General features: G+C 35.5%; 1 protein-coding gene and 1 long non-coding RNA gene across 2 annotated transcripts; one reads left to right on the top strand and one right to left on the bottom strand.

The window, feature by feature from the left end:
- Window positions 1-2,070: 2,070 nt before the first annotated feature.
- On the bottom strand, window positions 2,071-9,523 carry LOC140007095 (polyphenol oxidase I, chloroplastic-like). The gene is made up of 5 exons (XM_072049807.1): window positions 9,396-9,523; window positions 7,948-8,774; window positions 6,530-6,690; window positions 2,286-3,088; window positions 2,071-2,203 (listed from the first exon to the last, which is right to left on the bottom strand). Exons 1-5 carry the CDS (start codon window positions 9,521-9,523, stop codon window positions 2,071-2,073), a joined length of 2,052 nt encoding a protein of 683 aa, XP_071905908.1.
- A 2,552-nt stretch (window positions 9,524-12,075) lies between these two features.
- On the top strand, window positions 12,076-14,421 carry LOC113724416 (uncharacterized). The gene is made up of 2 exons (XR_003457159.2): window positions 12,076-12,334; window positions 14,218-14,421. It is a non-coding gene; the product is annotated as an uncharacterized lncRNA (long non-coding RNA).
- Window positions 14,422-15,966: the final 1,545 nt, after the last annotated feature.

Below are 15,966 nucleotides of genomic sequence, written 5' to 3'. Positions count from 1 at the left end.
TATTTTGTTATTTCATTTTCTTGGCAAGTTCATGTTTGAATTTGATTGACTACATCATACACTTGATCTCATTTATGCTTTAAAAAAAGAAAAGGAAGATGTACTTCATATCTAGCTATTTCTTCAATGTTGTGTCAAGACTACTCATTTAACCTGGCTAAGACCTGTTACTAAAAAGTAAAATGAAAAACTGGCTAAGACCTTTACCTGGTGTAACTAATACAGATGGACTCGCTATTTAATTAGAATAATCGGGGCTTTCGTAGGTTGAATTAGTATCTGGGCATTCTTAGTAGCCGCTGCAAGTTTATTGGGTTTACATGGATTTGGAAAGTTTTTCAAAAACTATTTTTGCATTTGGAGTATGCAATAGCAATTCTAAAAATAACTTCAAAAACACACACAATCTAAAATATATCTTACAAAAAAATAAAAAATAAACCCAACCACATTTTCTTTTTCCACCTACCAACATCACCAACTACCCCTCGCCTCCATTCTTCTTCCTCTCTCCTCACTTCTTTTCTCCTCCTCTCTTTCCTTCCCTCCCATCCCCTCCTTCCTCCTCCTCCTCCTCCTCCTCCTCGCTCTCTTCTCTTGCCCAGCCTCTCCTATGCCCTCCCTTCCCCCAATTGATCGCGATCAGAGGAGGAATGAGGCGAAGGGAGGAAAGGGAGGAGAGAGAAGGAGGAAGGAGGGGGCGAGGGGTGGTGGCAAAGGTAGGTAGTGGTGGTGGGTAAGGGGTGGTGGCAAAGGTAGGTTGTGGTGGTGGGTGATGGTGTTTAATTTTTGAAACATACGTCAAAAAAATTTAAATTCTAAAAATACCTGAAAATACATTCTTAGAAACACTTCCAAAAATACATAACCATCTATAGCAAAATTTGGCATATCCACCACTACAGAAAAAGTTTTGAAAAATACCCCAAAAAATACATAATCCATACGGAGCTGTGCGAATTTGAATAAAAGATTATTTAAAATATTATTTAAAGTAATTATTGTAGCATTTTTTTTCTTGAAATGATGTATGTAAGGTTAGAAGGTAATCGAAAAAGCAAAAAAAAATGTGTTAAAAAATATATTTGTGATGCAAACAAATAAATTTTTTTACAAATAAAACCTATCCAAACACACCCAATGCGGGGGCTCAACCCAATCGGTATCCGGGCTTTCCATTCCAAATTTAGATCTTCTATAGATTCTAGTAGTAATGGTACAAATCATTAAAACTAATGATACAACGCAATAATTCATTAAAAAGTACTCCTTTTAAGAATTTAAGAATTACCCTGATGGTTAGTACGACAAGTCGTGATTGTTTCTTGCTGAAAGAGCAAAATAAGTCATCTTGAACGCCTTTCTGGGAAAGTAATCATAGCTTTTTTCTTCTTCTTCTTCTTTTGCTTTTTTGGTTGAAGGAATCTAAAGAAATTAAATTCTACAATGATGAGAAATGATATTTTAAGATCCAAAACACGCTTCTTTTTTGGCTTGATTCTTAGTTGAGCTGCAACTGGTGAATGTAGGAAAGCCGATATGATATTACAGAGTTGTGAAAATGTATGGTCAATCATTAGCTAATAAATGTTGCCGAGGTACTTGTGTTGGTTGTGCAAGCATTTAATCTATTACACCTCCCAACCTCCTTAATTTATTTTCTCGTAACCTCAATCTTTGGAATAGCAACATGACCTCCAAGATTAGAAGTAGCCTTTTCGCCTGGGATTATCAATTTGTCATTCCACAAATCCTAACATGAACTTAAAAACAGCCGCATTTGTAATTAAATAATTGATTGGGCAGACAAAAAGAATGTTCAAGACGTGTAAACCCTATTAATTAACATCGTAAATACGCAATAGATTCTCAAAGAAAACCGTTTTAAATCAAATCAAAGCCTCTACTAACCCAATAATGTAATCTCACATCATGAAACAGGTTCACATAGCATTTAACAACACAAAAAAGAAGGGTGCAAATACTGCATTCTTCTTTTCTTTCCCTCACTGCCTTTCGGGGTTTATTTAGACAGGTATATCACAATTCACAATCCCCATGCAGGTTTATTTAGGTAGACACATCACAGTACTCCTCATGCATGATCCGGTAAGATAAGATAGCTTTCCGAACCATATCAAAAGGAAATAAAGGTAGATTCAAGGCCCTAATTGGTTGAGGGAGGACACAGAAATCACAACATCTGAAACAAAAAACAGCATGCAAGACCCACATTTATGAAGCACACCATTAAATTTTTTTTTTTTAAAATCTCATGCAGACACCTTGCTGTTATCATACTTGATCTTGACTCAATGACTCCGGAGATGGTAACAGTGCTACTCTTGGGGACCAAAGTAACCAAGACGCTCTCAAACTCATCAGCTCCCAATTCCTGCAAAACTTCAGATATAGCAAAACTCTTAGTAGTAGTAGAAATCATGGAATGTCCATGAGGCACGTTGATGAAGCTCCCCACAAGCTCAGTCTTCTCCGGCCCGCTCTCGTCCGGAGTATCTTCATTGATGTACACATCAAACTTGACAAACTCTCCAATATTGTACTGGATCCCAGATATCTCCAGAACTTCCTCTGCCCTCTGCTTCTCCTTCTTGGTCCTCTTCTTCTTTGGCCTTTTCACCAGAACAGTTATAGCTTTCTCCAGGGTCGTTGGAAACACTTGACTTGGAGTAGGAGCTGTTGGTAATGCGATAGCCGTCCTACGCGGGCTTGGCTTACTATTCAGCCAGGGGATATCCACAGTTTGATAAGTGTATCCAAGAACTGAGGTGTCCAAACAGTCTTTCACGTAAACCTTTACAGGCTTTGCCTGTTCGTTGTAGAAATAGAAACTGGAGTTTAACCAGTCTGAATCAGTGAAGTTCTGGCCTCCTAAAGAGTTCCAAAGAGACCACATTCTGTTGTAAAATATATAGTATTTCAAAATATTCTTTGTCCCACATCGAAAAATGAGAAGTATTGCTTTCTTTGTCCCACATTGAGAAGTGAGAAGAGTTGCAGTCTTTGTCCCACATCGGAAGTGAGAAGGGTTGCACCCCATTCTGAAGTCTATAAATAGGATCCATTCCTTCCTCAGAAAATCACCCCAGCAGCTTCAGTTAATATCTTTTGATAGCTGCTCTATCTCTCTCTCTCTCTCTCTTTTATTTTTTGTTAATTGATATCTTCCTGATAATTTTGTTCTCATCCTTTTTTTTATATATATATCTGCTGGTTTTAATTTGCTAGTTCTGGTCCTTCTAGTTTGCAACAAGAAGAAAGTTTGTCTTTCTTGTTCGCAATAAATAGAAGAAGGCTTGTTTAATCCTGGGGAAACATTTCAATTTCATGAAATAGTTTCTTAGGACAGTGCTACGCACGACTCAAGCAGATAGTGTTAACATTGTTGTAGCCAATTATCCAACAATCTAAGAAACTAGGACATCTGACAATGTTAGCACCCCGCAGCCTTCATCAGCAACTGTTGCAGTGGCACTACCATTCGCCAAACCCTTTCCAGATGTATCCAAAATTGAAATTTTCGCCAATGAAAATTTCAAAAGGTGGCAAGAACGAGTACACTCACGACTCGACATCCATGGAGTGGTCTATGCACTAACGGAGTCCCAACCTGCTTCAACCACAGATGTCAAAATACAAGAATCGTGGCAATATGCCAATAAGGTATGTAGGCATACTATTTTACAAACACTCTTAAATGAATTATTTGACGTGTATTGTAGCTATATGCAAGCCAATAAGTCCCAGTATAATAGACTAAAAAATTCCAATTACAAGCCTAATATTCCCAACTTTAAGAAAAAGAAAGGCAATTGCCATTATTGTAGAAAATCAGAACATTATGTTGCCCTGTATAGATACAATAAAGTTGACAAAGCAAATGGTAATCCTCCTAAGGTTAATTTAACCGAAGGAGATGAAATAATTGCTGCAGTCATCTCTCAAGTGAACATTGCAGCTAATGTTAAAGAATGGGTGGTAGACTCTGGGGCTACTCGGCACATATGTGCAAATCGAGAAGCGTTTTCCTCCTATACTTCAATAGGGGATGATGAAAAAATAGTCTACCTTGCAGACTCACGAACTACTAAAGTTCTGGGTAAGGGCAAAGTACTATTGAAACTCACTTCAGGAAATACTTTGGCTCTTAATGATGTGCTGCAAGTTCCAAATATTCGGGCAAATCTTGTTTCTGTGGCTTTGCTTGGAAAAGTTGGGGTGAAAGTGTCATTCGAATCTGAAAAGATTGTAATGACAATAAATAATGTGTTTGTAGGGAAAGACTATTGTAACCAGGGACTTTTTGTACTTAACATTTCCAATGTGATCAATAAAAATGCATATTCTTCTGCTTATATTGTTGATTTCATTTCTTTATGGCATGCTAGATTAGGACATGTTAATATTAGTTATATAAAGAAAATGCAATCATGTGGCCTAATTTATGGTATTAATGATAATATGGACAAATGTGAAATATGTGCAGAAGCTAAAATAACAAAGAAAAGTTGTATAACTGTCCATAGAGAAACTGAATTATTAAATTTAATTCATACTGATTTAGGTGATTTAAAACAAACAATGACTAGAGGTGGGAAAAGGTATTATGTCACATTTATAGATGACTATTCTAGATATACCAAAGTTTATTTACTTAGAAATAAAGATGATACTTATAATGCCTTTTTATCCTATAAGTCTGAAGTAGAAAATCAACTTAATAAAAGGATAAAAAGAATTAGATCAGATAGGGGTGGAGAATATTTAACTTTAGATAACCTTTGTGAACATGAAGGCATAATACATGAAATAACTCTACCTTATTCACCAGAATCTAATGGAGTAGCTGAAAGGAAAAATAGAACGTTAAAAGAAATGATGAACTCTATGTTAATTAGTTCTCATGCTCCAGATAATTTATGGGGAGAAACTATATTATCTGCATGTCACTTACAAAATAGAATCCCACATAAAAAGACTGGCAAAACACCTTATGAGTTATGGAAAAATTATAAACCAAATTTGAAATATTTAAAAGTTTGGGGGTGTCTTGCTAAAGTCTTGTTGCCTGAACCTAAGAAAAGGAAAATAGGTTCTAAAACTTCTGATTGTATGTTTATTGGATATGCTGAACATAGTGCTGCATATAGATTTCTTGTGTTAAGAAGTGATATACTTGATTGTAATACAATTATTGAGACAAAGAATGCTGAATTTTTTGAACATATTTTTCCACTGTCTAGTAAAATTTCTCATGCACCTGTTGAAATAAATAAGGAAATTATTCCAATTGAGGAATTAAGAAGGAGCAAAAGGCCAAGAAAAGAATTTTCATTTGGAAATGAATTCCAAACCTTTCTTGTTGATAATGATCCTTTAACATACTCCGATGCTATTTCTTCTCCTGAGTGTAAATTTTGGAAAGAAGCAATTAAATCTGAAATTGATTCTATCTTGTCAAATAAAACTTGGATTTTGGTAGACTTACCTCCTGGTGCAAAACCTATTGGTTGCAAATGGATTTTTAAAAGAAAATATAACTCTGATGGCTCTATAGAAAAGTACAAAGCTCGTTTAGTAGCAAAAGGATTTTCTCAAAAACAAAATATTGATTATTTTGATACATTTGCACCAGTAACTAGAATTGCGTCTATTCGAGTTTTATTTGCTTTAGCTTCTATCCATAAACTTGTTATTCATCAAATGGATGTCAAAACAGCCTTTTTAAATGGTGATTTAGAAGAAAAAATTTATATGTTTCAACCTGAGGGATGTATTGTATCTGGACAAGAAAATAAGGTTTGTAAACTAGTTAAATCTCTTTATGGCCTAAAACAAGCTCCTAAACAATGGCATGAGAAATTTGATCAAGTATTGATGAAAGATGGATTTTCGTCTGTAGAAGTGGATAAATGTGTATATGTCAAAATTATAAATGATCAATATGTGATAATCAGTTTATATGTGGATGACATGCTTATATTTGGTACTAGTCTAGATATTGTAAATAGTACTAAATATTTTTTGTCTTCTAATTTTGATATGAAAGATTTGGGTGAAGCCAAAATAATATTGGGTGTTAAAATCATAAGGAAAGGTGATGGTATAATGTTGTCACAAGAACATTATACAGAGAGACTTCTTAGGAAGTTTGAAAATTATGATGTGACACCTGTGAGTACTCCTTATGATGCTAACACTCAATTAAAGAAAAATAATGGTGACCCAATTGCTCAGTCTAAATATGCTCAGATTATTGGGAGTCTGATGCATCTGATGAATTTCACTAGACCTGTATAGCTTATGCTGTATGTCGACTGAGTAGATATACTCATAATCCCAACCGTGAGCATTGGTTTGCATTAGTCAGACTAATGAAATATTTGAGAGGTACCATGAATTTTGGTATCCTGTATAGTGGATTTCCCACTGTATTAGAGGGTTACAGTGATGCTAATTGGATCTCTGATTCAAATAATACGAAATCCACTAGTGGTTATGTGTTCACCCTTGGTGGTGGTGCAATAGCATGGAAATCAGCTAGACAGACAATCATTGCTAGGTCAACAATGGAGTCAGAGTTTGTAGCTCTGGAACTGACAGGGACTGAGGCCGAGTGGTTGAGAAATTTCTTAGCTAATATTCCTTCAACTAAGGATTTGTTGCCTCCTGTGTCCATACATTGTGACTGTCAAGCAGCGATTGCCATAGCTAAAAATAAATCATATAATTGTAAAAGTCGACACATGAGATTGAGACATGATGTCGTAAAGCAGCTGCTTAGAGATGGAATTATTTCCATTGATTATGTAAAGTCAGAGTTGAATTTGGCCGATCCTCTGACTAAACCCGTAGGAAGAAAATTGATTCTTCAAACTACGAAAGAAATGGGACTTCGACCAACAAGTTGTCAATAGAGACGGTAACCCAACCTATGTGATTGGTGATCCCATGAAGTAGGTTCATACGGGTAATAACAAGTCAATATTGATAGTAAAGCACTTCAAATTTAAGTCCCTCTAGAGATAAGTGCTTTGAGTAATTGTGAGAATGAGTTAAAACTCTTAATGAATTCATATCCCATTAGGGAGGTGTAGTTAAAGCAATATACACTTGATGAATTCACCTATATGAGAGTGGAGTGGGGCCGCTCCTATAAGATTCATTGGTCAAATCTTTAGAGCTCTCATGAAATAACCAGGCAGGCGCACGGCCTAAAAGCGCAAAATCGCGTTAACAGCAAATTATGAGTTGCAATGTGATTGATAAAATCTCTGTCATACATCAAGAGTTATTGGTTCATAGAAATTTATATTTCACCAATAGTTTTGTAGATCATGTTTTATCAATCTATGTTTGGTTCATAGTCCAAAAGACACCAAACTAATTACATTTCAACCAAATCCAGCAGATTACCTTTAACATTATTCTTTTATCCAAAGAATTTTTTTGAAATAGGAAGGAGATTGTTGTAAAATATATAGTATTTCAAAATATTCTTTGTCCCACATCGAAAAATGAGAAGTATTGCTTTCTTTGTCCCATATTGAGAAGTGAGAAGAGTTGCAGTCTTTGTCCCACATCGGAAGTGAGAAGGGTTGCACCCCATTCTGAAGTCTATAAATAGGATCCATTCCTTCCTCAGAAAATCACCCCAGCAGCTTCAGTTAATATCTTTTGATAGCTGCTCTATCTCTCTCTCTCTCTCTTTTATTTTTTGTTAATTGATATCTTCCTGATAATTTTGTTCTCATCCTTTTTTTTATATATATATCTGCTGGTTTTAATTTGCTAGTTCTGGTCCTTCTAGTTTGCAACAAGAAGAAAGTTTATCTTTCTTGTTCGCAATAAATAGAAGAAGGCTTGTTTAATCCTGGGGAAACATTTCAATTTCATGAAATAGTTTCTTAGGACAGTGCTACGCACGACTCAAGCAGATAGTGTTAACATTGTTGTAGCCAATTATCAAACACATTCTATCAACGTTGGCAGGATGAGAATAAAAGACTGGGTCTCTTCCCGCTGAGTAGAAGGAGCCCATGTCCTCGCCATGAGATTCATTAGGGTCGCCAGTCCAACGGTGCACATTCGTATGAGGACTAGTTTCAATTGAACCCTCTCCTGGATCAGATGTTTCACCAGCACGAAACGCTTTTCCGAAGAAACTCAATGGAGTTGTGGACTGAGTAACCATTTGCTTGTACATGAGGTAGAGATTGTTTCTTATCACTGTTATAGGACTATCCGTTGAATCAGTGCCTTCATAGGACAGATCAAGAACTGTATTTAGGTGAGAGGGATTGCGTAAGCTATCATAGAGTGGGGATGAGGAGTCTTTGAAAATGGCTGGCAGAAACATCCCAGGTGGATTATCCCAGTTCCAAAAGGGAAGTGCAAAAGTATCGTCATCGACCATGTTTTGGCATATCTTCTCGAAGAAATACAAGTACCATCTGTGAAAGGGAAAGAAGAGCCATGAGAAGTGAACATCCAATAGAAGTTTAGAATCTGCATAGCCATCTTGATAGTATCCACCGTTACAATATGCACAATGCACATTTGCTTGTGCAGTGAAACTACGTGGATCATCCGAACTTAGACTCCTCATTTTCTCTATGGCCGTCTTGTACTTTTTCAAATAAGTCGAGTCGACTAGTTGCGCCGCAGGTCTAGTGGCGATGACAGAAGGAGCAGTAGGAACAAAATCAGTGTGATATCCGCGGCCGTGGCCGAGGGTGGACAACAGTCGATTTCTTTGTTGTCGGGGTCAGTGGCATCGTGACAGTCTGTGAATGTTGGAGATAGTGGTGCTGCAAAGGCTGATGGATTGCCACCAAAAGTGGAGGCACCATAGAGCCCTCCTCCAATGCCAAGTAGCACATTTCTTCTATCAAGCTTCAGTAAAGAAGTTTCTCCATTTTTGGAGCCTGCAGTGTCATGATCACTGGAGTTTTGGTCACCTTTTGTGGAATTGCATGTAAGTTTTGGGCCTGTTTTGCGATTTGGGTGAGTGGGTTTTGCAAGTGAGATGAAATGTGCTATAGAGGAGGAATAGGCAAGGTTGGAGGAGAGAGTTGGCATGGTCAGAGAAGCCATGACCTAGATATTGAGAAAGTTATGCCGTGTGTATTGTGCATGCTGTGCTGCCTCAACCTATGCTTTATATAGTGGACTTGAGCTTGTTAGCTTGATCAGATTAAGGTGAAAACCTATCATATCTAACTGGTTGATTGATGAAACCAAGCTTTAAGGTTTATAAATTGTTGGGTTTTTAGGGTTATACGATTTTCTATTCACGAGAAGGTTGGCAATTAAAAATCGAATTCATCTTAAGCGTGAATATATAGTACCATTGTTAATTTGCTCTTTTGTACGCTGGTTGTTGTGTCGCATCCAGGGCCCTATGTCTTGTTGCATTTTTGTAATGGCTGTTGACACAGGGGACATGGAATGGTGGGATCCATACTATTGGGGAGGCATCAATTGGGTCGGTTGTTGACATTGAGGCAGAAACCTAGTAGTAGAAGCCTGGTACTGTATTTGGCTAGCGTCATGGCAATACCCCCTACCTAGAGTATCCAAACAATGTCCAAAATGAAAGTGATTTCTACTCGGAATATATTGGAAATTAGTTAAATTTTTAGATTTAAATCTTAACAACAACATATAATCTACAAGTTGTCGTGCCATGTTATTTGATTTGTAATTTGATTATTTAGTTTGATAGGACTTTGGCTTGAAATTTGATTTTTTGTAGGGCAACTTTTATATAGACTTTCATCAATGTTAATGATACAGGTACACCATGAATAAAAGTACTTTTTTCTTAAATTTATCAGAATACCCTTCCACTCAAAATAGTTAGGAAAAAAATTATGATGTCACTATCTGTTATACAAGTCATAATGAAATATTTGTTTATTTTTTAAGTTTTTATATATAATCAATATTTAGATGTTAGATTAGAATAAAATTTGCACAAAATTGACTTCATTTCAAATATTTCAATCTTAATATTTGTTGAATTCCACCATACATACATAAGTACACACATATATGCATGTATACATATGTATAGAGACACACACATATATATATATATATTTCAAAATCTTGAATAATTAACAACATAAATCATAAATTAAATGAAATCAGACATTCATATTCTCTATCTATCCTACTTTTTCATGAGAAAGGTGTCTAAAATCGGACCAGATCTTATACGTGAACAATTTCTAATTTTGCTACAAAAATTGCAGCGAACTATTCTTAACTAGATTGCTCCTTTGTACTCTGTGGTGTAGCATTGAAGGCCGCATGTCTTCTTGTATTTCTCTTAATTATCTGCCCATTTCACTTTCTTTATCAAAGAATCTGAGCTTTTTCCTTTCGTAGAAGCTACCACCTCCCAGTTTGAGAATTAAAGCTGGCTAAGGTTGAGGAAACTTCATCAGTCAGACCTTGAACATTAGCATAAAGATTTGTAGCAGTAGCATTAATTGGATGATTCTATATTTGCAGTCTATGACCGCTTCAAATGCATGTGGAAGATGACTGTCAAGAACTGAATATTAGCTTTTGTTTTGAACCAACCAACGTTGTTCAGTTGCCGGAAAGAGCTAAAAGTACAAAGAAAAAATGCCCAATTAATCAGGTCAGTGACCAAATTATATGCATGAAATCTTTGTTTCTTCTCTTATTAACCATAGTATTTATTGATTCCAAGACTCTGCTGAAGTTTAAATCTACTAGGGGGGTTAAAAAAATATGCATCTTTCAAGCGCAATGGTTTCAGCTTTACGGGATCCCATGTAACTGTTGATTATGTCCCATACTCATTAATACTTCGGCGCTTTATCCCAACATTACGTGCACTTAAAACAGAAAAAAACCTGTCTCGTTCATATAGTCGACTCAATGGCGCCAGAAAAGGGGTTGAAAACGCCACAGCATGATTGTAATTGGATTTCTTATATTTTAGAACACTTTTTTTTTATGATTTTCCCTAAACAAATTCTATTTTTTTTTCAAATAATGAGAAAAAACAAACAAACTCTCTTACTCTTCATTTGGATTGAGAGATTTCATGAAAGATTTGAAATCATCTTAAATCGCTCTAATTGTTTAAACTATTTAAGATGCATTTGAACTTGTGAATCACAAATTATTATAGTGTTTAAAATGTATTTTGATAATTGATTTATTATACATTCAAATGATTTTTAAATAATTTAAACAACAACAGCGATTCGATGAATTTTTTTAAATCTTTCATCAAATTCCTCAGTCCAAACTAAATACAGTAATACATTTGTACAGTTTCTCTGAGGTATAGGCATAGGGTGTGCATTAGGGAATTTTCCAAAGCTATAGCTTATCAATAAAATATGGACATAAAATCAAAAAGGGAAACAAATTGCGCTTCAGAAGAACGGTGGAAAATACTCTCCCTTTGTTCGTACAGCCCAATAATAGTATTGGAAAACTGTCCTCGAGATGTCCTAGACTTTTAATATCTAAACCATTCTTCTCCTAAAATCTGTGTTATAATTAAGTTCAAAACAACACAAAATGAGTAAAAATTTGTTATGCATTTCCTCTTTTTATTTTCCCTACCAATATACGAATGTACAGCAAAATAAATGTAACGAAAGAACAACGTGCCATAAAAGTACCATTATTAATATTTTGAGCTACTCCAAGGACATCTTAATAAATTCTGACATCTTACTCCAAGGACAGGAAAGGGAACTGCTTATCTGTGTTTTCAGGCTCGGACCGGACCGCCCGGTTGAACCGGTCGAACCGGGAACCGGCCAGGCATCCGGTCCGAGTTAGTTAAGAAACTCGGGTATTAAAAACTCGGTCAAACCCAGTCATAAACCGGGTTTGACCGGTGAACCGGATAAGTTGATCAACCCCGGTTTTTTTTTTATAACCTTTTTCGGTGATTTTTTTTCAGTCAAAATTTTTGACTGACCGACGAAATTAAAAAAACTCTTGGCTTGGGTCAGCTCCTCTGCTTTTGTTTCCGTCGTCTTCTTTCTTTCTTCTCAGATCCAATAACCCTAAATCTAAAAGCCTTCACCGTTGTCAATTGAGATTTTCCAATTAATGGACATGTGTGTCTGTTAATTGGAAAGCGCCTGTGAAGGAAAGCGTCTGAAATTTATGCATTTTACTTCAGTCGGCAGTCGCTACTCAGGGGCAAATTCGTGCGGCTTGTTGAGTAAGAGAGACCACCTTCAGTGGCAGCTGGTGAATTAGTTCAGTTGAGGGCCTTGAGGCAAAGACACACAGTTTCTGGTTTGAGGTGGGTACTCCTTGTTCATCAACTGCCGACCCAGATTCCATTTTTTTCTTTTTCACTTTTCATAAATCTATTTCCTTTTATTTTGGTGTAAAAGTTTGTTGTTAACCTTTTTATCCTCTGCATGTATTACTTCGTTACTTGATTGTGGTTATTTTGTGAAAATTGTTGAGCTTAATTTAAATATTTAATGCTTATTTGAGAACTAAATTCAGTGTTTGATTATTTACCCAGTATTCTGGCCGTTAATAATATTTAGTTTAAAAGCACTTTACTCTGATCTGACTTGAAACTCAAAGAAAAGCACTTCAGGAATGATTCAAGCTCATTTGTCTAAGTTACTCTGCTGTAGCAAAAATGGGCAGGTAGAAAGTGCCTTAATCTTATATTCATCTGATGGTTTTTCCTTCAGAAGGCCTTCAAGTAGTTGTCCAGGGTCGTAGAAGAACTGCACCTTCACAACCTTGGAGTTCTCATTCAATTGTTCCAGGACCATAATTTGAGAACAAGTCCAATTATTAGGATAGTATTAGTTGGATGAAGAAAAAAAGAGAGCAAAACTGGAAGTTGGATATATGGTATTAGCACAGGTACCTCAAAAATGCCCATCCCAAAAAATTCAACCATTTCTCTAGTTGGGGAATTTCCTTTAAAAGGACCTTCCATGAAACCCCAATGCCTGAACTTGTATACTATCACCGGCAGCCTTGAATATACGTGAAGGATCTCCAAAGCGAATCCACATGGAAATGTAGTCTTGAAAACCTTGAGAGCTGATAGTTTCTTGAGCTGAATCATAAGCCCGGAATTCCTTGGGCAATGCAGTTTGCAATAGCACATTGTAGCCTCCCCCTAGTTTTCCATTTTCTTCTATGGTTAGAGGTTTACTTCCTGAAAATTCATCAGTTGCAAAACTACGAGTCTTACTAAAAGTGTTTTTTTATAAACTCTTGCAATTCCAATTGGGTCTGTGCACTTGAGATTAGAGGTTCAAATGTTCGATTTGGTAGGTAAATATATGTATTTTTTTCACTATGAATCAAATTGGAAATCTTCTGGTTGAAGTTTCATAGTAAGATGGGATCTCAAGGGTAACATTATGAGCTTCGCTTTTCTGAGATGTTGACAGGCACTTCTTTGTTCAGTTATGCTAGAAATCACGCCCACGCACAGATTTTTGTTATGTGGGTTCCAGAAACTGCATTATTCCTGCTTGCCACTTTTGAATTGGGGACAGATTTATGTAATAGTGATACGTTGAGCTGGATCTGGGCAACAAACTTTTTTTTTCCGTCTTTCACATGGGGGTCCAAGTGATAATTGATACCTTAAAACAATCTTGGATGTGGGATTTAGTCACATAGAGAGGAAAAATTTTGTTACACTTCTACTGCCGAGGACTTTATGCATGGCCACTTTGTTCATCCCAAGTATTCTGTTTTACATTATCATCAATTAATGATGGTCCTACTTTCATGATATCCCTCTTCTGACCAGAGTTTTCCTTTCGTTGATAACTGTTTTAGTATTATATGTACCTTTTTCACTATTTGTTAGTAGTATTTATAGTATTATATGTGGTTATTGTTCCCACAAATTGTGTGAGTCGATTATAAAGGAAAGTTTGTCTTTGAATGCTTTATAATGCTCAAGGGCAGTTTGAGCATGCTTGCTACTAACTCTTAGGATTCTTTTATTTGAAGTGGGATTTTTGTCACAAGATGGCTGTGCATATATGGATTCTTTTTTTTTTTTTTGTACAGATCATGATAACTATGTTAATTTTAACTTTACAATGTATTTTCATGTGTAATAATTGCTGTAGATTTTCATTTGTAGGATATTTTTTAAATTATTTAATATTTTCAATGTTCTTTCTAATGTAGGACAATGGAAGGTACCAATTCACAATCCACACCAGCAAATGAAGGATCGGCATCAAAGTCAACTTGTTACCTTATTTGGATGGCTATTTGTTAAGGATTAATCATGTATGGGATTTCTATTTTATAAATTTTGTGAATTTGGATGAATTTGGTGAATTGTTTGATGAATTGGATATAAATTTAGATGATTGGGTTCTTTGGTTATATTTTGTAAATTTGATTTGCAGGTGTATATATATATATATATATATATGACATCATCCGAGTCGACCTCCTATCGACCCCGGTCGAACCCATTGACCCCTGACCCCTGATCTCGACCGAGTCGAGTCCCGGTCCGAGTCTGAAAACATAGCTGCTTATCATAATGTTTGGAGCAAATTATCCGATAGTCACAAAACTTTTGACATCTTTGATTTTTTATCCCTAAACTATTAAAAGTCTGGTTTTGACCAATAAATTATTTAAAATTTAGATTTCAAACCATTTCGTCAGATTTAATCATTAACTATTCCCCTTTCTTTAGTCTCGTGATTTGTGTGAGCACTTAGATCTATCGTGTTTAACGATTAAATCTAACGAAATGACCTAAAATCTAAATTTTAAATAGTTCAGTAATCAAAATTAAATTTTTAATAATTTAATAATCAAAATTTAATGATTTTAAAAATTTGATGGCCATCTAGATAATTTACCCTAACGAAATGAAATTGAAAATGAAATTGAAATTGAATAGACTTTTCATTCAAAGTCAAGTGAGGTTGGCCACCACAAATTAAACTGCATCGGGTGGACATGGTACAATCAAGATTGAAGATCTATGCGCAGTATTGAAGGCACGATTCCCACCACAAAAAGTAAGGCGTGATTTGACTAATTAAATCAATCATTCAACCATCCCATTAACTATGTGGACCTCTATACCTGTATTTTTGCCCCAGTTCACTTTTTGACATTTCAATGTGCAACTTGATTGGTACTAGAACATCAGTCTTCCTGGCTACACTCCTATTTTATTTTTATTTTCTGCAAATATGACATTGGATTCTTTTTTTTTTATTTTTTTGAAACCTGACGTGGGATTCTTTTAAAGCCAGCTAGGGACTGTTATTAGGAGTTCCGTAAGATAACTATTACTACTTCTGGTTATTAATATCCTCTTTTGTCTAAAAAGTGAAGTATGATACTCTATGAAATCTATAGTAATTAATAGAACATTTGAACTTAATTAAAGGGTTAATCACATTTTATCCCCTTAAAGAATACCCCATTTCTCAGTTTACCCCCTAACCTTTAATTTTGCTCACTTAACCCCCTTTAGGACAAAATTGCCCTTGCATTATTTTGACTTTTCATTTACCTTATTTTCCTTTCTTTTATTTCTTTTTCTCTTTCTTCTTTATTTAATTCTTCCTCTTTCCCACAAAAATCTTCACCTTAATGATTGAAATTAAAAAAGAGGAATTGCAGAGATCTATCCTCTCCTTAAATAATTAAAAAATATTCAAATCACTTTCCTAAAATACAATTTTTTTAGCCTTTCAATTCTTTTAACTTTGGGTTTTCCTCTTTCCTTTCTAGTTTCTCATTTTATTCCCAAGAAAATATCTTAAGATAAAATTGTGACCTGATTAATGACTCTCGTTATCTGCCTCTTTCATTATTTTTTTTCTTTTGAACCTAAATTAAAATCCTAATCTTTGCTTGCCCCAATTCAATGAACCAACTGAAGATAATATCTATTCTCCC

Source organism: Coffea arabica, chromosome 5e (assembly GCF_036785885.1).
Source record: "Coffea arabica cultivar ET-39 chromosome 5e, Coffea Arabica ET-39 HiFi, whole genome shotgun sequence".
Taxonomy (NCBI): domain Eukaryota; kingdom Viridiplantae; phylum Streptophyta; class Magnoliopsida; order Gentianales; family Rubiaceae; genus Coffea; species Coffea arabica.
Note: the sequence above shows the minus strand (reverse complement) of the source record. Positions and strands in the feature narration are given on the sequence as shown.